The sequence below is a fragment of the Drosophila suzukii genome, chromosome X (genome assembly GCF_043229965.1).
Source record: "Drosophila suzukii chromosome X, CBGP_Dsuzu_IsoJpt1.0, whole genome shotgun sequence".
NCBI lineage: Eukaryota > Metazoa > Arthropoda > Insecta > Diptera > Drosophilidae > Drosophila > Drosophila suzukii.
In genome coordinates this window covers 21594178-21619813 of record NC_092084.1, presented here as the reverse complement: position 1 = coordinate 21619813, position 25636 = coordinate 21594178, and the positions used below count along the sequence as shown (strand labels likewise).

Genomic DNA, 25636 nt, shown 5'->3' with positions numbered 1-25636 from the left:
GTTTTCTTTATTTTTCTTAACATTTTGTTACATTTGCTTTGCCATTCATATTTCTTTTTGTTTATTGTTGTTTCGAACAACAGCAGACACTTGCGAGGTGGTGAGGGGGGGTACCAGAGCGCCAGAGGGAGAGGCAAATACAATGGCCACACTTTGACCCTGACTTTTAATGTGTACATTCGCCCTCCCGCCTCACTTACCCCGCCACCCGTCCCATCCTCTTATGCTAAATTATTGTTATTATTATGAATTGTGCTCCATGCATTTGCTTCGTTGTTTGTGTTTGTATTTTTGTGGTGGTGTCTGCTAAACACTAAAGTATGATTAATTGACCTGAGGTTGGCCGGCGCACTTTAGCACATACATATTTCCCCGGTCCACCCCAGCTTGTATGGCTAATTTGCCTTGGCAACTGCAAATCTTTTTCTCAAAGGAGTTATATATAGCTTCTGCATCTCGTTTCCACGTAAATGTAATGTATCTTTGTGCTCATACTTTCAATAGATATTTTTACAAAATTCAAAGAAATAAAACCATTGGGGTTTGAGCTAAGTAACTATAATGCTCATAAAAATAAAGCCCCCAAGAATTCGCGTGGCGAAATTTATCTAAATATTTAGATTTTAATGAAATAGCAGTATCTCCTCGTTTCAAATCAGAAGAATTCGCGTGATGTAAATACATGTATCAAAATATGTAGGTTATAATAAAATCTATATATAATCAATTGAAACCTGAAGAATTCACGTGGCAAAATATACTCAAATATCAAGATTTTCATGAAATGTGTTCCAAATCTAAAGAATTCGCGTGGTGTAAGTTCATATATGAAAATATCTAAATAATGAATAAGTTTGCCCCTTTTCCTTGATTCCTTTAAGTCAAAGGGTTTTTCAAATATGTATAGGTATTAAATATTGGTTAAATATACCTAGTTTACATTACTTATTTTAAGTATTTTCTTATTACTTAAATTAACTATCTATTTTATTGCTCTCCACTGTGCGGCACACGCATGTTTTGCATGCGTATAAGCTGATCTTCTTACAGTTAAGCTGTACCCGTGGGGCACTAATTGTGGTAAGCTCTTCTTTGACCTTTTTGTGAATAGAGTGCGGCTAAAAATAGTGTTTCAATGGAATTGCAGCTAACAGCTTAGGGATTTAAACAGCAATCAGCCCAAAAGTATGCCACTTAAAAATGTAAATTCAAAAAATGCATACATAGATATATTCAGGTGAGGAATGAGCTTCTAACAACGTTCCTTTGAAAAATAGTTAAATATAACTAAAATTTAAATTTAAAAAGAGTAGATAAGTGTATTTATGCTTTTTAAAATTTCTAATTTATAAGAAACCTAAATGAGCTTAGTCCAAAATCCTTTGAACAGAATATCTAATGATACAACATTTTTATATTTTGTAAAATGTATTATATTGATCCTGCAAGATATTTAATGTGCTATCTATAAAGAAGTCTTCAAAAATAGCTATTAATTTTCCAAAGTATATCTTAAAAGTAGCACATGCAAAAAGCTATTTTTAAGAATGCACTTCTTTTATAGTAAGTTAAATTAAAGTATATGTAGTATTTTTAATATATTCTTTAACAATTTAGAAAACCAATGCAGAGATGGGAACCCAGGATAATAACATGTTTTCTTTAAGTATGCTTTAAATAAAAAATCGATAAATATTTAAAATGGTTTATTTTCTTTTTTATTATTAGGTATTTCGAGTTACCTCATCCAGACTGGGATACAACTAGTTCAAGTCATGCTTTCTTAATACTACGAAAATAAAAAAGGGTTGGTTACAAAAAAAAAATAGGAAACGAAATAACGAACGATGGGATCTGCGGAAGATCTTTCAATGTAGATCCTTGCCGGATGGCATATCATATATGGCCACTTGGTAAGCTCTCCAAGTAATCCCCATAAGCATTTCCCCATCTAAGCATTTCGCACGCCGCGCAGCTCCTTGTCGGCCTTCTTGAGGGTGATGAAGTTGTTCAGCGCCTTGACGCGCAATTTCGACCAGACCATGAAGTTGCCCAGTCCCAAAATGGTGGCCGCATGCAGAGCAGCTGCCTCCGGATACAAAACGGTGGCACAGCCCAGGCCCGAGGGCAGATTGAGGCTAGACCACACATCCACCTGCATGTTGTCCGATTTGACGGGCGGACAATTGATCACCGGATAGTTGGTGCTGCCGGAAACGACGGGACCCAGGCCATTGGAACGTCCAGCGACGGCCACAAAGATGAGGTTGCTCATCACCGACTCGTATTCGCGGACAATGCGCAGCGTTTCCTCGGGTCCCTTGTGGGCAGAACTCACCCGGAGTTCCACATTCAGGCCCAGAGAACGACAACTGGTGGCTATCTTTTCGCTGTGCGAAGTATCTGAGGCACTGCCCATTAGCACCACAACCAGATGATCCTTCTTGGGCACAATATCGGCCAATTGTTCGGCCACCCAAATGAAATTCCTCTTGACCGTATCCAAATCGCTGGCAGTCACTGCTGCCAGATTGCGATACACCTGCTTGTCCACCATCAAGCGCTTATCACCCGCCGGCCAAAGGCGCCACGAATCGGAATCTATGATGTCGGCCAGCACTATGTTGCCATCGTCACAGATACCAAACTCCACCTTCATGTCGATCAGGGCACAGTTCTTGGTCTGCCACGCCCGCTCGAGAATCTCGAAGACCAGCAGAGTGGTTCTACGCATTATGTCCACCTCATCTTGGCCTGTTTGGGCGGAATGAGTTTATGGTTTAATTGAATATTAATGAAGGTGATGATATAACTCACCGATCACCAGGCCATTCAGCTCGAATTTGGCCGAGACGATCTGCTCCTCGCTCCACTGGGGATCGTGGTTGGCATCGTCCTTGAAGAAAGTCTCCTGTTTGGGCGGCGAGAATCTGAAAGATGCAGTTTGATTAGAATTTTAGTTGTAAATTGTTTACTATTATAAATCTTAAAACTTTTTAAACATTTAGTGGCTAATAAAAATTTTACAATAATGAAATATATTTAAACATCTTTTAAGGAGCTCAATTTAATCGATTTATAATTATATATATATTTTGGGGAGCATACTGGTAAATAATATTAAAAATTATTACTTTTACATTTTTGATAAAAATATATTTCCTAGATTTTTTATTATATTTTTTAATACGTTTTTTTTATAAAAATATATTTCTTAAAATGCTTTATTATGTTTTTGAATAAAAAATTTGTATAAAAATATATTTCTTCATATAAAAATATATTTTTTCTTGCTTTATTCTATTTTTTACTTAAGCATAGTGGTCCCTTAAATGTATAAATAAATACACATTGATTAAAATGTAATCCTTATAGGAGTTTAATATCATATAAAATAATGTAAACTTGTTACTAAGTTTATTATATTTTTTACTTAAGCATAGGGGTTCCCAAAATGTATAAATAAATATACGTCAATTAAAATGAACTTCTTATAGGATTTTAAAAGCATATAAAATAATATAAATTGTTAATAAAGTTTACTCCTTTCAAACATAAGATAAGAACACTGAGAAAAGCTCGGTACTTTAAGAGTTAATATATAAATATTTTTAAACCCACCTAGGCGCTAAGAACTGACTCTACGATACATAACTTTCGACTACTAACTGGATTTATTTTAAGAAGTCTTTGCACTTTACATATATTAAAAAGGGTCCACAGCTAAAAATAATTTTGAATTTATATATTAAATCAAAAATACTTGTTGAGAGATACATTTGCTACATATTTTAAACGAAATTTTTTCCGAATAACCTGATTTACACCAGTACCATGAAAAAAAGAAACATAGTACTACGCATTCTGTCTAATTTGCTGTACTTTTAATTTATCCCACTATCATACGAAAAAAAAAACTTCATGGAGGTGGAGGTGCTAGCAATGTCCCACGATCAAAGCCATAAAAAGGCCTATTGCCTTGGCTTGACATCTAATGACACGAGCTTTCAGATCGATTGGCGGCGCTATGACGAAAATCCGGCTTGAGTTACAGACCTCACTATTCGATTTTGATGACTCCAGCAATATTATGCCGAGGGGTATGGGGAATATATATATAGCTATCTGGGCTTATCAGCGATTGTTGACCCTCAGTGCATCGATTGCATTTAAATTTGTTTACCGCAAAAGCGCCCAGATAACAGAGATCGAATCGGTTCGTTTTGGATCGAAACGGATCGGATCGGTTGGTGTGATAACCCCAGACAGAGACGTATGTATGCAAATGCACACCCACTGTTGCCATACCAACCTATAGCCCTCGGGCACTCCGACATTGCGCTTGAGGAAGGATCCAGTGGCCAGGCGACGGGTCACCCACTCAATGGGTATCATCTGGCACTTGCGGGCGATGAACGCCTTCGATCCGCACTGTTTCACATAGGCGGTGCGAATTCCTGGGGAAAAAGGTGGAAAAATACAGAAATTTGTTAGTTTGAATGATAATAATCATGACATTTTAATATTTTGAGATGGTTTAAAATATCTATTTATAAAAAAGCCAAAGTTTAATCAGAACTCCGCTTTATAACATATATATATTATAAATTTTGTAGTTACAAAGTTAGTTTTATTATATAGAACAATTTTGTTCTATGAAAAAGTAAGCCAAATTCATAAGCTCTTTATACAAATTGTTATCTTGATTATATATTTATAGTTCAAATATATATACCATAAAATGTACGACAAACCCATAAGCTATTTATACAAGTTATTCTCATTAGTATATACTTATTATAATTTAGTAAACTATATAGAGATTTTATTTAAAATAAATCGTTTAATTGAAATAAAAAAGTTTTAAGGATCATTCTTTTAAATTAAAATGCATTTTTAAATATATACATTTTACAAATTACTAAACTATATATACATACTATATAAAATAATTTTCTTTAATGTAAAAAAAAAACTGCTCAAGGATCATGCCAAAAAAAATAATATGCATACCCATCAGTAACATTGAAAATCAAACTAATTATCTTAATTTATGGGTATACGGTCAGAAAAGGTTTATCATTTTAGAAAGAATTTTATTCATTAAAATTATAATTGTTAGAAATACTTGAAGTTACTAAGAAAAAAAGGAAAAATAAGTCTCCTTTAAAGAGTATGTAATTTATTTTTTGACTTATTTTGAAAATAATACCAAGTACTAGTGTTAAAAATGATTATTTGGAGGACTAAGTTCTCGATGGATCCAAAAACATTTCAGACGTTTACTCACCGGCCTCGTTGAGCAATCGGAAAACCTGTCCGTTGGTGGTATTGGAGATCTCCGCCTTGCCCGCCAGATCGTGGGCCTTGACACCATCTCCGGCGGTGATGCGATCCTTGCTGAGGAGCAGGCAAAGTCCAGGCTGTTCGGGCAGATCGTACACCTGCTTGGTCTTGCCCTCGATGATGACCTTTCCGAGCTTGTAGCCCTCGACTGTGAAATGATTTAATACATGTTTAATACATTTAAATATATTATGGAAAATAAAAAAATCGGTTCCGAATTTCAAAGATCATATATAATCTTGAGTTTGGGAATCTAAAAGCTTTTTTGTTTACAAAAATACAGACTACAGGTCAATAAACAGCATTGCGAAAATCATAATAAAATCATATTAGATTGTGCATGTTGTTTTTAATAAATCAAAATTAGACAGGAAGGTTTTGAAGATTTTATATATATAATACATAAATTAAATTTATATTGGACATACTAAAACAAATTCTGCCACTTTATTGAGTTATTTTGAATTTTAAAACAGGTGGACCAAATAATATTTGTTTTTACTACTTTCCTAAAACTGGAGAATTCACTGAATAACTTGTGATAAATGTGAAAAAACAATAATATTGTATTCTAAGTATATGATACTTTTATTTGAAAAAGTCCTATTTAACTTTTAAGCTGAATTTTAATGTAAATTATTTAATTTTGATATACCTAATGTAAAGGGTATAAATACTTGCGCCGATTAAAAAAAGAAAAAAATCCATTTTTTCCCCCCGCTCAAAGGTCTCTGACATGTTTCTAGACTTAAGAAATTTCAGAATAATACAAATTTAAGAATGAGTCTAATTTTTTTTCCATTGAGGACTTTTAACTTGATTACAGGTTTTTAATATGTTTGTGGACTTAAGAAATCCCAGAATAATAGGAATTTGATAATAATAAGAGTTGTTTTTCACCCTTGACTAGTTTTCCCTGTTTATACATAGGTCTCTAATTCGTTTATAGACATCAGAAATCTCAGAATAACACAAATTTGATATAAATACGAGATGTTTTTCTCCCCTGAAGGCTTTTGCCCAAAGTTCTGATAATATTACATGTGTTCCCAAGAACCGTCGAAAGGTATGAGAGTTTGATATGCTACAGAAATGTTTATTTGTGATCTGGGTGTCACTTCTTTTTCCCTGTTTATATGTAGGAGTCTAGGAACGTTTACAGAACTTGGAAATCTCAGAATGATATTTAATAAAAGTTGGTTTTACCCCCTGAGGGTGTTTGCACAAAGTTCTGATAATATTTACGTTCAAATACAGTAGAATAGTGAAAATTTGATATGGTACAGAGATGTTTATTTGGGACTGGGTTGCTGTTTTTGCACTGGGATATTGGGGGGTAACTCGAGATCTGGATAAACTTACTCGATGTGGTTGTGGTGGCTGCGGTGGACATCTCGTTCTAGAATCGCCTTTCTGAATCGAAATTAAAACCAATTGACGACGGCTGCTGTTTCACGTGTTGCGCGCTTTGCTTTGTGCTCGCTCTTCGCTTGTGCTTGTGCTTTGCTGTTGCTTTGCCCTTGCTTTTGTCCCCCTCTCTCTCTGCTTGCTTTTAGGCCTGTTTATTTGTTGTTTTTTTTCGGACGTTCCGTAAACTCCGCCGTTCGTCTGCGTCGAAGAATCGCTCCAAAGCAACTGAGTGTCAGCAGAATCGCCGGCGCGACTTTATGGCTCGATTTTCTTATCGCCGAAACCCCCACCCATACACAGAGATCGTATAAACGTAAGCCTATGTGTGTGCGTGCGTGTGTGTGTGTGGGCTTAGAAACGCGTGTATAATGCTGATCTATAATACCCTGCGATTTTCGAGTTACTGTCTTATCTTAGGATTCATTTTTGGTATACTGTAAAGCTATGTATATTTTTTTTTTGCATCAAGCATCTGACATTTCGTAGGCCTGGTGACCCATTTTAGTTTTATATATGAGACATTCATAATTTTCTGGTGACTAGCCTTTACATTATGCCCGTTTTCCTAACCTTGGCAACACTTTTTCACTTGATGGCTATTGGCTTTGCCTTTATGGCCTTTTTCTGGTCTTGGTGACCCTTGTTCATCTATTGGTGACCCAATTCTTTCTCCTGGATGCTTTTACATCCTATTGGTTACCAAATTCTTTCATCTAGAACCATCTTTATCATCTTGGTCACCCAATTCTTTTGCCTGGATGTTTCTACATTCTCTTGGTGAGCCAATTCTTTCATCTGGAAGCTTCTTTATCCTCTTGGTGACCCAATTACTTCACCTGGATACTTATAAATTCCTTTTGGTGACCCAATTCTTTCATCTAGAAGCTTCTTTAGGCTCTTTTAGACTTATTTTCCTGTTGGCGCCCCTCCTTTACTTGCTGGCAAGTATTTTCTTAGAATTCCGCATTTTGGTGACCCCAAATACACTCTATTTTCTCAGTGACCCTCGGGGTTTTCACTTGCACTCTATAGTACTCCATAAAAATGAATTTTTGTGTCGTTTAGATGATCTCCATTAATAAGATCCAACGATAGAACCCTTTCAAAGTATTTCCCTTTCGCAGAGCAACCATAACAACTTGGCAAACATTTTTTTTCCATGTCTCTTGTGTTTTATTTCAGTTGTATTGTGTTTTGGTCCTTGTGCATCCTTTTGTAAAGTGTAAATTATGTAGTGTATAATGCTGCTAGGTATTGCCCTTGAACTTTAAAAGTTGCCTTGGTCAGTTATGCAAATAATTATTGGGTGATGTACTACTGTCTTTTTGGAAAAAAACACCCCTTTAAAAGGCGAGTGTGTTAAGAGTTTTTCTTTCTCCATCGATCGGAAATGTGTCGAAAAAACCTTCAATCCTCCTCCACCAATTCACCATTCAGTGTGGGAAACTCGAGGACGGGCAGAATCTTGCGCCGCTGCTGCTGATTGCCCTCGTCCATCAGTTTCTGTATGAGATTTGCTATATCTTCTCGTTTTTTGGTCACTGTGAGCAGATCAAACCACTTAACCAGCTGAGTAATCGGCAATCTGTAGTCTTTGATGGGTTTCGTGAAGAATTGCTCTACATATTGCAGCAGATACAGGCCGCAATCCGTGAGATTCTCCTGCTGGGGCACCTCGACCTGATGTCCGGGCATGTTGTCCTTGTTGAAGATGTGCGCCTTCCTCTTGGGATTCTTGGCCCGGTACTCGCAGGTTAGATAATCCCGCAATATGGCTATTGCCCGATGACGCGAAGTGACCGCCAAGGAGTCAAAGATGAGGATCAATGGCTGTTTGATGGGCCCATCGTGGTTCAACTTATCACCATCTTTATAGGCCACCGGTCCGCTGAGACTGGGGAAACATATAATGGCCAGTATCCAATGAGCCTGCTCGTTAAATGGTACGATTATGAAATCCTTATCGAATATATCCACTGTGCGTGTCCATTTTTGGACCCTTTCGTGACGCTTCTGGGCCGCCGACTGCTTGGCGTTTATGGGACGCGTCAATGTGGTCAATCTCTTGTGGAAAAATGTACTAAAGATGTGCGTCCTCTCGCGCTGACCCTCTGGTATCACATTATTCTTGAGCCAGCGCAGATAGAAATCGATGATGATGTCGTTTAGATAGCTGCCCCGACTTAGGCACATGTAGTCCTTCATGCCGATGCTCAGGGCACCGGTTCCCGTGGGCGGATACATAAGCAGGGTGAGATTCTCATCGGTGGACAGACGACTTTCTGAGGCTTGTTTGGCCACCTTCGTTTGCCCCTCCATTGTGCTGGTCTCCTCCTCATCCTCGCTGCTGCTGCTCAGCAGCACCACAGTATCATCATCATCGTCATCATCACAGTCCCGGCTAAGGTTCCAGTTGCGAAGTCTGCGCAGGCGGCTTAGCTCAGCCCTTTCTTCGGGTGTTTTTGGTTTTTCACTGGTGGTACTGACAGCTGGCCAGGATTGGAAAGCCGATCGTGGCTTAAATTCGTTGATTTTGGTTCCGAATATGTTGGAAAATTGGCTGCAACTAGGCTCTTCGTCCCAAGATTGCTTCGGCAACTGTAGCCTATGGGAAACAATGTTTTCCTTTGGAGTATGTGGATATCCGTCTAATGAGCTGCTTCTTTTGGATTTCACCGAGCGGATCATCTGGAAATCAAAGTTGAACTTTTGATTACATAAATTTCTAACTGTGGAGCTGCTTTCTTTGGATTTCTGCGACGGGGAACCATGGTTGTTCTTTGAAGTATGGGGCTTTTCATCTACAGAGCTGCTTTCTTTGGATTTCTGCGACTGGTTCATCTGGGAACCATGGTTCTTCTTTGGAGTACGGGAATTTTCATCTGTGGAGCTGTTTTGTTTAGGTTTCTGGGAATGGGAACTCTTGTTGTCCCTTGAAGTATGGGAATTTCCACATGTAGAGGAGCTTGCTTTGGATTTCTCCGACTGGTAATCCTTTGGAACAGCTGGCTTTTCACCTGAAGATCTGGTACTGTGCTTCTTATGCTTCTTGTGCTTCCTGCTTTTGCGAGCATCTGCATCCCGCTCCAGTGAAACGTTGTTGCCCTTTGAAGTGGATGCTTCCGCCTCTGGGAGTTCCTTCCTATCAGAAGACTGCCGGCTATGGCTGTCCTTTGATTTGCCACTTGAAGAATGCCTTTTCTTGTGCTTCTTAGGTTTACGAGATTCACCAGATTGCTCATGGAACTGGGTAGTACCAGGAGATGGTGTATTCCCACTTGGAGAGCGGTGCCTGCGTTTCTTGCTGCTCCCGGAAGCCTCTGCAGCCTGCTGGTTGCCATTGATGTCCTCCGAAGCAGCTGGCTTAGTACTTAGATCAGTGGGTTCAGGCATCTTTGGCTCTATGGCAGCCTCTCCTGCTGACTTCTTGGCCTGATGCATCTCGTTGTAGACCTTCTCAGTACTTTTGACCAACTCGTCGGTGGCCTCGCTTATGTAGAAGCCCACACAGACCACCACATTGAAGGTGCCCTCGGATTTCTCCGTGGCATCGATGGTGGTCCTTTCATCGAACTCTACGCCCATCTCGCGGAGCAAATCCTGAACGGTGCACGAGGAACTGGGCAGCGTGAAGGTGATGACATACTGCTTGAAGCTCTCCAGGATCACCAGCATCTTGGCACTACGTCTATCCGGATCCCGACCGGCTCGATTGATTAGCAATTGTCGCGATATGATTATATAGTCGTTCAGGGCAATCCGACGAACTGCTTTAGTCGTGGGTGGTTTGGGTTCTTTGAACAAATCAATTGGCGATAGGGGTCGTCTGCGTTTCAGGATTCGTTCCATTTTCATATAGTATTCTATATATATCCCACCGGTTATTCACCCAGTAATCATTCTGTACCGTACTGAATCTGAAATTTCTGGAATCGATTGAAATGTCCCGGGCTGCTATGGTTTTTTTTGTTTTTGAGTTAAAGTTTTTGAACACTGGCCAAATTGGAATTTTTTGTAATTTTTCTACATATTTTTTTGGGCATTTACCTCCAGTGGCGGTTACGATTTCCCGGACTCCAGGCCCTCGGAATATTTGGGTTTTCCTCTTTGCAGACGTTTTATAAACGGCGTCCCACTTTCAAAGTGCTGTATCCAAAACATCTGTGCGAGGCCCTATGGTATCTCTATAATATCGATAGGTTTTGGGTGAATCGTAAACATTGCAATCCCCCTGGCTTTTTTAGGGTATTCTAAGAAAACATCGATAGGTAATTTTCCAAATTAATCGTATCCTTTCATGGCTATACGATATATTAACATATCTGTAGAAAGCTATGAATTATGTAGAAAGAAATATGAAAACTGTAGAAAGATATGAAGTATGTAGAATCAACATTGTAGATCTTATTTGGTGTTATATACATTAATATACATTTTCGATACATTTTCAGTCTATCTACCATCGAAAATCTTAGTTTAATTTGTAAAATCGTTAAGTTTGATTAAACTTATAATCAGGGGCCCAAAATAACAATTGTTTTTATTCTTTTTCCAAGTGTGCTGAATTTTAGATACTTTGTAAAATGTTTTCTTTTCAATTTGGCTTCTTTGGGCCCAAAATAAAATTTTTTTTTATTATTTTTCCAATTTTGCTAAACTTTAGATACATTGTAGAATGTTTTCTTTTCAATTCGGCTAATTTCTACACCTCTTGTGGACAGAAGTAAAAAAGGTGCTATTTTTGACATAAATATAAATATAAATCTTAGTAGTCTTTAAAAATAAAACCCAGAAATAGTGGTATTTTCGGTCACAGGTTTTAAAATTTTACTACCTTTAATAAGATTTTAGTTTCGTTTCCATAATTTATAAAATATAACAATTATATCAGGTTAATATGTGTACTAATGTATGAATGTTATTTTATTAAATTAGTTATTTGAAACTGGACTAATAGTTTTTTATTTAAAGTGTTAACTTCATTATAAGAGCAATAAAATGTGGAATACAAAAAAAGTTCAATTCCTGTTGTCAGCAGTAAATTTTTTTTTTTAATTTAAATAAATAAGAGTGTTTGTCGAAAGCTTTTCTTTTGCAATATTTTCCATAATTGCAACTGATTATTATGGTTTTGCGTCCATGATCCGTAGACTTGTCCACCTGCCCGACTTTCTAGTCGTCAGCCTCACCACACGGATCGTTCAGAGATAAGAATATCAAATGTAAACAAAAATATTTTTGTTTTTGCTTTGTTTCAAGACTGTCTTTATAAAATTAAAAACGGTTCCCCGCCGCTTGACACACGTTTTCCGCAGGCCAAAGGCTGGGATTTCGCAATACCACTGGTTGCCAAGTGCAAAAATTCGCATCTAAATCATATCTCGCTTGGCTGTCAGCAGGTTTGCCAAGTATTTGAGCATTCAGTTTCTTTCTGCTTTCTTGGCTCCCAGGAAGAGGAAGTGACTGGGAAGAATCATGGCATTGTTTTCACATTTTACTTCAACTTGTGTAATACAACAGAAGTAAATTAAAGGTTTACCCAATGTAAATATTACAAATGTGATTATTTATAGTTTCCTAAAATTTTGTTCATATATATATATTATTTAATACCCCCAATATTGAAAAAATACATATAAGCCCGAATTTTCTTATAGGTAAGTTAAACATAAAATATATTTTTAGCCTTACAAATTTATGTAAATTTAAAGTGTAATATTTTTTTACGAGCAAGAAAGTATTTTTTTAAATAAATCTATTTTTCTTTCCGAAATTTAATGCGTTTTTAATTTTGATATTTCAAAACTTTTTCTTTCTTAAATTTTTAATTTCTAAATTTTTTTAAATTTAAAATATTTTCTTAGCATAAATCGTTATAATTTATTACAGGGTAGTCTATTAATTTTATACATTTTAAAGATTTAAGAATGTGCGAACTCTTAATACTTAAAATAGAACATGACAGGAATGTAATTTATCACAAGAAATAATTTCTATTTGGTCTTAAAATTAAAATTTTTTTAGTTTAAAAATGTAGTCCATGCTACACTCCATTTAAAGCCCTTAAAAGTTTATTTTTTAACTATTAATCAAGTGTTATTATATTGATATAGGAGTCTTTTTATAGTCTATATTAGAGACCTATGAATGTATATTATTAGTAGTACTTTGTTTGGGTTACCCTAATTTTTTTTAAATAAAATATTTTAGTTTTTAGTAAATACCTACCTCTTTCGGTTTGTGAGAGTAACATTTTTTAAGTTCACTTTAATTGGTTTTTTAACTTGCCTTGGTTTTTTACTAATCTTTTTTTCGCAGTTTAATTCCAGTTGTAGTTACTTTGGCCCCAGCATGGACACAAACCAATGAGGGTATCTCTGCACTGCGGACACACACCCCTTTCACTATCGATATGTCTCCGCATTGCCTATCGATTAAGCTCGTTCAGATGCTCAGTTGCTCCCAAAGTAGAATGCAAAAATATCGATGTTATTCAAAAAACATCGACGAAACATCGATGCTTTCCGTAATTATTTTATATTATAAAAATTATTTTAAAATGTCAATGGAATTTGTATTAAAAACTTAAAACAAAACATTTATACACTTAAGAAATACAAAATAAAAACAAAAACATAAAAACAAAAATTCAGTCAAATGAGATCATGTAACAGTCTAATGGGATTACTTCTTAAGACTATTGTAATTCGTATTTATTAACATTAGCTGATCTACGATCCCCGACTTCAAAATAGAGATGCAGAAAACATAGCTATTCCGAAGTTTTAACAGGCAAACATCGATGTAACATCGAAAAACATCGATGTTTCTGCACATCTACTTCAAAAGGGTACGGCGATCTGAAATTATTTGCCTTCATTCCAGGAATGCACAAACAATTTTTTGCCAACTCCTTGTAAGGCTCCATGTTCTATGAACACTGTTAAAATTAGAATAATTTATTTTAAAATAATCATACCACGCATTTTACATTTTATCAAGGGCCGAAGGACTTCAGCTTCCAGGGCCCCTTCTCTTACAAATATTAATTTTAGTATTATATACTAGATTTGATTTGTTAAACAAATAAATTAATAAATATAACATATTTTTAACATCCAAAAATGTAAGGGATCCTCCTTCTTCCTTGAATAGTGATGGCCCTAGAAACATCGATAGTCAAAAACATCGATGTTTTGACAAATATGAAAGCTATCGATGCATCGACGTTTCCATCGATGTTTCTGCACCTCTATCCCAAAGTCGCGCGAACGCCGGTAACCGAAATTCTCGCCAAACGTCGCCGTCGACGTCGGCGTTCTGTCGTTCGCCGCAACAACAAAAGGCAGCAAAAAAGAAAGACAACAAATTAAAAGAAATAAAAAAAAAAACGTAATCCCTTTTATTAAAATCTACAGCAACAACAACAACAACAACAAAAAAAAACGAAGAAAAAGTGAGCTCTTTGGTTGTAGTTTGTGTGCTAGTAAATTCCGCAATCTGCCGCAAATTGTATTATATTAAAATTGTTTAATTTAATTGTAAAGATTTGCCCACAACAAAGGAGGCAGGCGAAAATTGTATTTATTTATGTTAATTTCGTGTGTGTGTGCAGTGTTTTTTTTTCTTGTTTTTTCTTGTTTTTTTCTTGGTTTTTACTTGCTATTATCCTTGGCGTGTCTGCCACACATGCTCTCTCTCTCTTTTGCCCGCTCTCTGCGCGCAACCCTCTATTACCGTTCTTGTTTTTGCTTATTTTGTTTTGTGCCAGATGTAAAAGAAATAAGAATATTAACCCTAGTTGGACCCACTTTTCAAAGTCCCATATGGTTTGAGTTTTGCCAATAAGTTTAGTTTTTTTTGTTGTTCAAAAAGGCAAATATAAAATGGTTTGCTTCTCTATAATGTTTATTAATATCCTTGAGACATTTCCCATTTTTTATTCAATTTTTTCAAATGTTTAACACTAAATTTTCCCAATATTATCAAAGTTTTCATATAGAAATTCTAGGTAAAATACCGTAAATCTCCTGTTGCTTATTTTAAAAGTAGTTTCTCATTTTTTGTTAAATTTTTTCAAATATTTAAGACTAAATTTTCCCATTTTTTCCATAGTTTTCATTTAGAAATTCTAGATAAAATACCGTTAATCTTCTGTTGCTTATTTTAAAAGTAGTTTTTAAAATTTAAAATTTAAGTACGTTTTCCATTTTCTAAAACCAAACTGTCCATCAAGGGTTAAGCCTGTTAATAGGAATATATAGAGAAAACTAAATACAGAAGATGGTCACGTAGAATTGACAATTTCCCGCATAATACATACTATCTATTTGCAGCATTCAAATCGAAATTCAATAGCTGATCAATTGATAGTGTCGCATAGTATCTATAAAACCCATACAAAAACACATATGGTATGGTAAATTCCCTTTCCTTCGCTTTTCCCCCTTTTTTTGTTTTGTTTCGTTTTTCGCCGCTGGGCGCATATTTAAATTGATTTTTTCTCTCTCTTCTGGGCTGCTGTACATACAGCTGCGTTCAAGATAATAGCACTATTTACCATTTAAAAAAAAGTTAAATAAAAAAGTTTTCAAACAACTTCTTGTGAAGTCCATATTACTTACTAAAATGAATAAATATGATAAACATTTTTTGACCTTAGTCTAATTTATTACAAAAATTTTAAAAATTTGTTATTTAATAATTATAATTTGTATTCCATTTCTCTATTACTATTTTTTTTACTGCACATGTGTGTTTGTTTAATGTTGTGGTTCGTTGCATTCCCATAATTGTCATGTTAGTGCTTGAATAAAAGAAAGAACAATAAAAGAAGTAGAAGGAATAGGAGAATGGCGTGCAAGTGCAACATACTCCAATCGCCCGATCTCCCTTTTGCCCCTCTTTATCACCACTTATCACTTTATTAACTTGAACCATAACAGAAAAGAGGTGCTTGTAAAACTGTAAAAAATAAATTAACCCTTTACTATCTACATTTGCATACCTAAGTAAACTAACGGATATTAGTCGTATAGTTTTAAAAGAACCTTTAAGATTGTCCTGACTTTTGGATACAATTTAAATACTCTGAATTTTTGTCAAAAATAAGTATCCCTAAATGATTTTTAAAACCCTGATAATAATGTTTTTATACTTAAATATTATGATAGTAATATAATATAATATATAAATACATATTGTCAAAAATATTTATCCCCTGTCTTTTAAAACCCGGATAATATGTTTTTTTATTGTTTTTTTCAGGGTTTTAAAAATCATTTAGGGATGTTTATTATTGAAAATCAGAATATTTAAATTCTTTCGAAAAGTCCTATAGTCCTATAATTTATCATCTTTAAATGCTCTATCCGTAAAATTTGTTTTACGCGATCAAAAAATTTTGGAATCACTTTTTTTTGGTTTCTAAATTCCTATCGACATGAAAACATCCCAGTGACTGTACTATAGTATAATTGATCAATATTTCTTCCCTTTCTGCAGCACAACGACAGGAACAACCGACATACCCACACACAATTCACACCTAAAAGACTGCAATCTGCCTTAACCAGAGGAAAGCCAGAGTACGGGGAATATTAAGATACAATATAGGGGAGGAAAACGAGTGGAGAAAGTGAAGTGGAGTGGAAAGCAGGGGAGGAAAGTCTGCAGATTGATTCCAGCACGATCCGGATCTGAATCGGAACCACTAAACTGAATCGGTAACATAATCAAGAAGAAAAAAATATTACCAGCATCGCAATCTCGGGATCACAATGAGTTCGTTTTTCGAGCTGCTGGGACTTTTCCTGCTGCTGATGCTGCCATTTCTGTACGAGACCAATCACATATTCCGATACTACTTCAAATTCATGATGTACTACGGCATCGTGTCCTTTAACTCGATCGTCCTCATCCCGGCCTTCCTCACCCGACCCTGCGATGTCCGAAATCTGTTGTGAGTACCCCAATAATATATTTAAACATTGTATTCATAAGAGATAGGATAAAGTTAGGATTGATTCTTTATCGAAACCGTAATTTCATTTTTAGCATATATATGATTGATCTCTATCGTATGGTTCCAACGTGCTATGTAAGATGTTACATTGTATTTATTTTAGATAGAATATATTTGAAATGATCTTTTAACAAAGCCGTAGTTTAATTTTTAACATATGATCTATAACATATGGTTGCAGCATACAGTAAACAATAGAGGTTATTACATCTAAAAATAAATGATGTTATATTATGATATTTTGAGCTAAAAGAATTGCGTCAGTAAAGTATTCTAGTAAAGACATCTGTGTCAATAAAGATCTCGAGTGTATGGTTGTAAATAACCCCGAAACTTTTTGAGCTAGAGTACAAAATACGGAAAACATTTAACAATGTGCTGGAAAATAACATTGTTAGAGGGTTTTGCCATAAAGTCAATATCGTTAAGTTGTTATTTTATTCATGCTGTATAATACGTAACCACTTTTTACAATGTCTGCTTTATTACGTTAAAAGAAGCCGGAAAAGTATTTCCAACAAATCAAATATATTCATAGTAATAATAAAAATGGTGAACCCTACCTTAGGTGAAATTAAGGTAATTACCTGCAAATTATACTTTTAGAAGCTTGCGCTTTTAACCCTAGGCAATTTATTTCTGAAAGTCATTCACCTTTATACTAATAGGTTAATGAACCTATTTTTGTAAGCCTTATAACCCTTTGAACTACTATAATATATAATTAAAATCATTTCAAAGGTCTTTAAATTCATTTTAATAGAACGCGGACTTTTAGATTTTCACCAAATTACTGTTTACTTTACATGATATTTGCCAAGCCCATATTCCCTATGCAAATCAATCTACCTAATGATACAATTTCCCTAATGGTCATTCTGCATGACTTGTTAAATTACTTCAGGCAATCAAACGGGCCCCTCAAATAGAAATAGGTAGAAAACGAATTGCATTGGTCTGACAGCCAGATAGAGTAATTACAGTATCACCAACTTAATTTAGAATCAATCAAATGCCTTGCCATTGAAGACAGCGGTGACGGTTGCTTTTTCGAATCACCTGTCCTCAAGGAAGGGGTCCCTTGAGGTCCCAAGGCGACTGCGTCAATGACACATTCAAGTTTAATTGGCCATCAATATTAACAAGGCCCCAACTGCGAGGGAGTGACTCGACTGCAGGTGTCCGCAATGCATTCCTGGCCAACTGTCCGTCAAGGCCCCAGATTGGCCAAAAAGCTATGCCCCCTTTTGAGAATATTTACGATACATGGTGCACTTTAAAAAAAGGGTACATGTATTTCTGAATTACAGGAAGTGGGCTTTTCTACCAATCAATAGAATACCTCTTAAAAAAATACCACTGGTAAAATTTCAAATTTTAAATATGTCTTTGGATACCTGTAAATATTACAGATTTTATATAAATATAATATCCAAAATGGAATATGTATAGTTCCTAAAATGTTGGAATATTTTCATCTAAATTGAGATGAAACTTAAAATGAATTTATCTTCAAAGTCTAACTTTCAAATCTCGAAAACCATCCATGAGTTTTTATGATTCTTGGGAATAGTACGTTTTTTCCATAAACTGGCTCACACGCCACTTTTATTATTCCAAAGATATATTTTTATTGTTCGACAAACTTAGGTTTATGGTGTTCTTGTTACCAATTCCGGTATCGGAAATTGAGTTTGTGAACATTTTCTTACCACTTTGCCAAGCGCGATAAGGGTTTATTGTACCCTTTTGGCCCATGGCGTTTCCTCTTTTGTTGCTAGCCAAGCAAACTGATTTCCCATTGAATGAAATCACTTGGAATCAGAGATCTTTTGAAATAATATCAATAATGGACTGAAGAATTGTAAATAATTAACCCTTTTTAAAGGAAGAGAAGAAAGAACCAACTTTAAAATAAAATTCAAAAGTATTTCTTTTGGCGCAGAACTTAGCGGTCAGCACCACCTAGCGGATGGTAGCTGACAATGCAATGCCTATTACACTTATTAATTTAGTAACTTTTTCATTAATATTGCAACTGGTATGATTATTGGAATGTAGATAGGTATTGATCAATAAAATCAATTTATATTTCCGCTTAAAAAAAATCTTCAAAAATGTGGATGCTAGCGGGAATCTCTAGAATCTCCATGCCTAAACCCAACATTTTAGCTTTTATAGTTTCCAAGATCTCAGCTTTTATATGGACGAACAGGCATACGGACAACATACGGACAAAAATACGGACAGACATGCGGACGGGCAGATCTACTTCGCTAGTGATCCTCATCAAGAAAATATATAAACGCTTCCTTCTACCTGAAACATGCTGTTACAATATACCCTTTTAATCTACGGTATAGATAATATAATATAATTAAATATGGCTAATGGGTATCGTACAGTCTCAACGTTCCAACTACGTGATTGTTGTTCCTAGTAATTTCTGTTTGTAAATTTAACTGCGGCTATCGCCTAGGTGTCACGCCGAGGACGAAGTTTTCGAGGGGAATTGAATTGGGTTGTTGGGTGCTTGACTTTCCAGGTGGATATACAATGTACATGGGGGAAAGGCAACTGGGGAGCAAGGGAACTGTTGCACGCTAATGGAAAAACCAGAGCGAACCGATTTCTTTGTCCCCTATGCGGTTTTTCTTTTCGGTATGTGGTTACTGCACTTGCTAGTAGTTTTTCCAGCCACCTCAACAATTTCCCTCGGCTCAAATAACCATTTGCATTAGACAACAATGAATATTTGATATCCAGGGGTGGCTTATTATTCGTCTAGTAGTCGCACATGTGTATACCCCACTCACCTGAATCAATTATGCCTTTGTAACTATTTAATGCAGTTTATCGATCCGTTGTCATAGGTGCAAATTAAACCAGAATTCCCAGTGAGCACTCACGGTGGTTCAACCGCCTGCTCTCTGGGGTATCATTTAAACGTAGCTCCCGAACAGTAATTACGTGTCATGACTCTGACGATTAGCCGATGTGAAATGAATGGATGGATGGGTATCATAGTGGATGGGATCTTAGAGAAATCAGAGCTACGCCTCGTTGGCTGTCAGCTTGATTAAATGATATTGGATTCACAATTGGCTTTGTTTTTGGGTTCAATTCACTAGCGACCTGTAATAGGTGTGGGAACTGTTTAATAGCTTTTTAAATAGTGGGTGACGTAAGGTAGAATCTATGGAATTCATATGGGTTCCAGATGATTTTATAGACCTGTTTAACGACAGGAGGTCGTAAAATGGTTTTATGGAATGTTTCCTTATTAAATACTTCACGGCATATACTTGCTTTGCAAACCCCTGGTGATTTCAGGATTATACTAGATAGTCTTTTTTCTTTATTAATAATACCAAAACACCTAAAGTCTACGTGACTTACAGAAGATTTCCTGTCTATTTTGGTGATAGACTTATAGGAGGTAGTGAAATGGTTTCCAGAATGTTTCCACATTGAATATTTTTAGGCATATATTTGATTTCCAAACCCCTGATGATTTCAGGACTATTTTAGATATTTTTACTTTATTGATAACACTTGAATACTTAAATACCATATGAGTTCTAGGTAAGTTCATGGCCATTTTGGTGATAGACTTTTAGGAAGTCGTAAAAGGGTTTGATGGAATGTTTTCATATAATATATTTCATATTGTTATAGATATTTATTTTATTTAATTTATAATTCCTGAATTCCCAAATTTCATAAGGTTTTCCGATGATTATATAGACTTTTTTGGTGACAGATTTATAGAAGGTATTGAAATTGAATGAATATTTTAGGGCGTATGCTTGACTTCCAAACCCCTGGTGATTTTAGGATAATTACTTAATTTATAATACCTGATTACCTAAATTTAAAATGGATTTTAGATTATTTCAAAGATATTTTTATTGAAAGACTTTTAGAAAGTGGTAAAATGGTTTGATGAAATTTTATTTGCGAACCCTTGGTATACCTAAGTTTAAAATGACTATGATTCTGACACATTTTCTGATATTTTTCTTTGCAGATGGGCGAGCACCTGGTGCCACCGCGTTTCGACGTTGATCGGCCTGCGCTGGGAGCTGCGTGGCAAGGAGCATTTGGCCAAGGACCAGGCCTGCATCATTGTGGCCAACCATCAGAGCTCGCTAGACGTACTAGGTAATCATCTGAGTTCTGTACGAGTAGAAATATTAATGATTTCTTTATAAAACATACATTTTTAAATAAAAAATCAAAGTATCTGTTCCAAAAATATGTTAATCTCTTGGATTAACAACGATTTTACTTAAAGATTCCACTCTTTTTAATGATATTTAAATTCTCCAAACTCATTGGATGTTTTTCGTTGTATTTGCAGGCATGTTCAACATCTGGCACGTGATGAACAAATGCACGGTGGTGGCCAAACGGGAGCTCTTCTACGCCTGGCCCTTCGGCCTGGCCGCCTGGTTGGCTGGCCTGATCTTCATCGATCGGGTGCGCGGCGAAAAGGCCCGGGAAACGCTGAACGATGTGAATCGGCGCATCAAGAAGCAGCGCATCAAACTGTGGGTTTTCCCGGAGGGAACGCGTCGCAATACGGGCGAACTGCACCCGTTCAAGAAGGGCGCCTTTCACATGGCCATCGACCAGCAGATACCCATCCTGCCGGTGGTCTTCTCTTCATACTGTACATTCCTCAATGACAAAAAGAAGATCCTGAATGCGGGTCGCATTGTGATCACCACACTGCCGCCGGTTAGCACGGAGGGTCTGACCAAAGACGACATCGATGTGCTGATGGAGCGAGTTCGCGCGCAAATGAGTGAAACATTCAAGCTAACGTCCGCGGAGGCGTTGCAGCGATACAAGCCGCTGATAAAGGGCGGCGTTCCCAAGTCCACGGCAGCCACTGTGGGCTCAGCGGGATCCGCTGGAACTCCCGTGGCGGATGCCGCGGTGGCCGCCGCTGCAGCCGTGGCTAGTAGCAGTTCCGGATACGGTCAGCAGGCGGGCTATGGAGCCGGTGCTGCAAAGGCCAGCTTGCTCAAGACGCTTTAGGCGATATAGCCATTCAATCCACACACTCACTAATAACCAAATACTACACATCTCTTTTAGGGGACATGTACAGCTGGTTGTAAACGATGAAGCGGCAGCCTTAAGTTTAAGCCTCAGCCGCTTCATCGCTTTTATAGGCCTATTTGGAATTTTCTATTTCGAAAAAACTTCTATATGTTTGCAATTGTCGTACACCTAGAGTATTTATGTTATTTTACCAATTGATGTCAAAAGTTTTGTTATTTATTTTAAACCTAGTAACTGTATGTGTCCTATGTTCTTGTAAATTCTAATTTAATGACAATTAAGTAAACTAGTATTCCGTAAACTATTTCTTACACTCTAAGAAGGTTATGCAAATTGTTTAGCAGTATTAATACCTTAAGGGGTTACATAGGGTTTTCGACCCACAAAAAAAGCACTTCATGATTACTTTTAAAATATTTTGATCGATATTTTAATTTACATGACTTACATGACTTGGTTAATTTTAGGTACATGTTTGTTTAGTTATTTTATATCAAAAACTCTTACTGAGACCTTTTTTTCGGAGACTCAAAAAAAGTTTCCATATGGTGGACATGATAAATATTGACAGGATCATTAGAAAATTATAATATACATTTTTTTTGTTAGTGCAGCTCAAATGTACTGCTTGAACTATAATTTTTAAAACGACCAAAAATTAATATATATCAAAATTCTTTGTTGACAAAGCCCAGTTGACCTGTTCTCACAAAAAAAAAATGTAAAAAACTGGTTCTTAACTTTTTGAATTATCGTGTCCACCGGCTTCCAAGTCGTGGCTTCGAGACTATTTCTCCTAATTTATTGATCCGATCGAATTAAAGTTTTGGGAGTGCATTTTAGACAACTTTAACTAAATAATAAAATCGTTTTTTTTTTTTTTGAAAACCCTATGTAACCCCTTAATTAATTTCATTTCAAGTCTAAAATAAAAGTAAAGTGAAATGTAAACATTAGATTCACAACTTTGTTATATTCAAAAGATAATAGAGCTAATACCAAAGTAATTGAAAAATGCTTAGTTGTTATATTTAATTTCATTTAAAAAATGTTATCTGCAATCTAGTTTCTTTAACTTATTTGCTTAAAGATTAGCAGAAAGTATTAACTTTATTATAAATGAATTGCAATTTATAGATATGGTTTGTTCTGAAATGGTCAAAGCCCAAATAGGTCTATTGTTTCATACATCGCACACACTTTTTCGAACACTATTCAGCTTTGTTTGTCGAAACTCTCTTGTCAAGTTAACATGTGCATCATTTTGTAGATTTCCGCACTGACATAATATTTCGTCTTATCTAAGTATTTAAGGATAAGTGTATTCGAACACGAAATGTTTCCACGAAAAAACACTCACATCCAAATAGTTTGGCTAAGTCAGGCACCAAAATGAGTATTAGAAGCGGCAACAACGAAATTGCGACCCTCGACTGTCAGATTTTAACTTCTTCTTAGGCAACACGTACCAAAAACCCATTGAAAAAACCAAAAACTTGAAATTTAACCTACACTGTGCAACAGGAATCTAAGAACTGGTCCAGCTCGAAATGATTTGGATTAAAAAAATAGAATGTTAATTGAAAGTCTAATAACGTTTTGTAAGAATCACAGCCAATTCGATTGGGCTCTATTCGATTTTTTTCCTGTTGCCCCGTGTAATTGTTAAACAATTAAACCAAAAACGTAAAATATATAAACTTATCTAAGGATAAATTGGGGACGACTAATATTGAAAACTACATGACATAAGAAGGCCGAATCTTGGTGGATTTTTACAATCGACCACTTGACGAGCCGTAAACCAAACTCTTTTAAACCATATGTATTTTATTTACTAGACATTCCCTAACTAGGTTAGGGTGCCCATTAAATTGTAAAACCTTTTCCGCTTGAAGTCGAATCAAGTTCAGATTCGATTTACCTTGTATCTTGTATCTCACCTCATGACATCTAAGGAATCTAAGGGATCTTAAAACTAACACCTATTTATGTATTGTATTCAAGTGTATTGTGTATTGTATACCATTTAACTGGTAGAGTGTTAACTTAACTTTGTACATACGATGCGGTTTACTTTAAAGACAAATCAAAGGCGATAAGACGAAGGCAGAGGAAACAATTAAATACGAGTATAATAAATATTTTTTTTCAAATATTTATGGCTGTTTGCTTTGGGGCGATTGGGTTTGCTTAGATGATTGGCCAATTTGGAAGGTTCAGATTTTCCCATGGACTTTTAAACATTAAAATAATGGAATTTTGAAGCTGTAAACCTATATTTTTTAATATCTGGTTTTAATTTAAATTTATTTGTATTTTAAAGGGCTGACATTAATAATTTATTGGTATATTGTTATCAAAAGAATATTTGATTACCATTTTCTTGGTTTCGAGATTAGGTGGCCCTTTTAAGGCTACCTATGATCTTGTAGAATTCTTCTTATCGTCCTGATTAATAGCTTCCTGCCTTATTTTATCAGGTGCTGCAGAGCAACACGCTTATTTAAAAAATCAATGAGGCCGACAAATTAAATAACATAATGTTGAAATCTAATCGTTAATTTCCTATACAACCTTTGATTGGACCAATTTTAACTGGCTATCGCGATAATGTATTTATGTGGTTCCGATTAGGGGATCTTACCTTCGAGTGGGGCATTGTCCTCTACATTGAACTCTACTCTAAATTAACCGATAAGTTATAACGTTTATATAAATCTTTAATCTTTTAAAAAGTATATAAAAATGAAATATAAAAATTATATTTAGAAAATATATTTTACGTGTTTTTTTATCAATCCTAAAAAACCAGAAGTAATACCCATTACAATTCACCCATAAAAAGAGACAACCACAATTTGTTTAAGCTATTGTGAAAATATTTGTATATTTTTGTTAAAATTTTTCTGGTATTTAGAATTATTATTATTATAAAGTATGCATACATGATTTTTGGATTTGCTTCTTTTGCTAAATTATTGTTAAACATTTTATGACATTTGTTTCTTTCTTTCTTTATAATAATTAATAATGTTTTTATTTTGTGGTTGAAGATTTTCCATTAGACATTCTTGTTATAACTTTGTTTTGGATTACGTTTGAAAATTGTCAAGTTTAATTGTTTTCTTTTCGATTTTGATTCTGGTTGGTAAGGTTTTTAAGAAATGTAAAATATTTCCTGCTCTACAATAATTTATATCAATAATAAAGATTAATAATTGCCAGTCTGGAAGGCAGGATATATAGCTCCATGTACTCATTTATTAAGCTATCTCTTTCTTTTTCACGATGATTTGCCATCTCTTTCATATTCTCGATTTTAAAGTAATACATATATAATTTTTTTAAGAATCTTCACTTAATTGATAAGGAAAATGAATAGATTGTATTAATCTAAGAGAATACTTTGAAAATTGTCTGTACTTTTTTCCAGAAATCGGAATCCAGGGAGCTTTATATCCTGCCTTTAGCCTACTTTTCGGTTATAAAAACATTTATTTTTCGAGGATCTCTGGGTTCCTGCTAATGGCAAAGCGCTTAAGCTTAGGAAAAAGTTTTTCGGTTGTTTCACAACACTGCTATCTAAAACTAAAATCGATTAAAATCAAATCAAATGTATGTCTTTTAAATATCATCTTTAGATTATTCATCGTGTGTGATTTGTTCGGTTTTTATTCGTTAGTTAAAGCCAATTTGCATTTGTTAGTTGATTCTATGTTAAAATTTGTTAAGCGCGCTTCGAATCTGCCATTCTTCATATCTGTATCGATCTGTTTTAAT

General features: G+C 35.4%; 3 protein-coding genes and 1 long non-coding RNA gene across 7 annotated transcripts; 2 read left to right on the top strand and 2 right to left on the bottom strand.

Moving 5' to 3' along the window:
- Window positions 1-1695: 1695 nt before the first annotated feature.
- On the bottom strand, window positions 1696-6964 carry Paics (PAICS bifunctional enzyme). Its single transcript, XM_017068670.4, has 5 exons — window positions 6709-6964; window positions 5291-5494; window positions 4313-4457; window positions 2818-2930; window positions 1696-2754 (listed from the first exon to the last, which is right to left on the bottom strand). The coding sequence occupies exons 1-5, from the start codon at window positions 6737-6739 to the stop codon at window positions 1952-1954; spliced, it is 1296 nt and encodes a 431-aa protein (XP_016924159.1). The 5' UTR covers window positions 6740-6964; the 3' UTR covers window positions 1696-1951.
- On the bottom strand, window positions 6832-10961 carry pira (pirate). Of its 2 annotated transcripts, none has more exons than XM_017068669.4 (2): window positions 10804-10961; window positions 6832-10673 (listed from the first exon to the last, which is right to left on the bottom strand). In XM_017068669.4, the coding sequence occupies exon 2, from the start codon at window positions 10609-10611 to the stop codon at window positions 8164-8166; it is 2448 nt and encodes an 815-aa protein (XP_016924158.2). In that variant the 5' UTR covers window positions 10612-10673; window positions 10804-10961; the 3' UTR covers window positions 6832-8163. The 2 variants fall into 2 exon arrangements, with proteins under 2 accessions (XP_016924158.2, XP_070853755.1); XM_070997654.1 differs by having other exon boundaries at window positions 6832-10749; window positions 10804-10959.
- A 1074-nt stretch (window positions 10962-12035) lies between these two features.
- Window positions 12036-13404, top strand: LOC139353471 (uncharacterized). 3 transcript variants are annotated; one of them, XR_011604761.1, is made up of 3 exons: window positions 12036-12300; window positions 12397-12413; window positions 13075-13404. It is a non-coding gene; the product is annotated as an uncharacterized lncRNA (long non-coding RNA). The 3 variants fall into 3 exon arrangements; XR_011604760.1 differs by lacking the exon at window positions 12397-12413; XR_011604759.1 differs by having other exon boundaries at window positions 12036-12413.
- A 616-nt stretch (window positions 13405-14020) lies between these two features.
- Agpat1 (1-Acylglycerol-3-phosphate O-acyltransferase 1) lies at window positions 14021-24011 on the top strand. Its single transcript, XM_017068790.4, has 4 exons — window positions 14021-14212; window positions 16261-16717; window positions 20811-20944; window positions 21144-24011. Exons 2-4 carry the CDS (start codon window positions 16536-16538, stop codon window positions 21824-21826), a joined length of 999 nt encoding a protein of 332 aa, XP_016924279.2. The 5' UTR covers window positions 14021-14212; window positions 16261-16535; the 3' UTR covers window positions 21827-24011.
- The last annotated feature ends 1625 nt before the right edge of the window (window positions 24012-25636 follow it).

What these genes read in the sequence shown, in the direction of transcription:
- Paics (XM_017068670.4), bottom strand. Translation starts at nt 6,739, where the DNA reads ATGTCCACCGCAGCCACCACAACCACATCGA. An exon ending in GGAGTGCCCGAGGGCTATAG is followed by an intron (nt 2,931 to 4,312) that starts GTTGGTATGGCA and finishes TGCATCTTTCAG; the next exon opens with ATTCTCGCCGCCCAAACAGG. An exon ending in GCTGAATGGCCTGGTGATCG is followed by an intron (nt 2,755 to 2,817) that starts GTGAGTTATATC and finishes CCGCCCAAACAG; the next exon opens with GCCAAGATGAGGTGGACATA.
- Agpat1 (XM_017068790.4), top strand. Translation starts at nt 16,536, where the DNA reads ATGAGTTCGTTTTTCGAGCTGCTGGGACTTTTCCTGCTGCTGATGCTG. An exon ending in TGCGATGTCCGAAATCTGTT is followed by an intron (nt 16,718 to 20,810) that starts GTGAGTACCCCA and finishes TTTTCTTTGCAG; the next exon opens with ATGGGCGAGCACCTGGTGCC. An exon ending in GAGCTCGCTAGACGTACTAG is followed by an intron (nt 20,945 to 21,143) that starts GTAATCATCTGA and finishes TTGTATTTGCAG; the next exon opens with GCATGTTCAACATCTGGCAC.
- pira (XM_017068669.4), bottom strand. Translation starts at nt 10,611, where the DNA reads ATGAAAATGGAACGAATCCTGAAACGCAGACGACCCCTATCGCCAATT.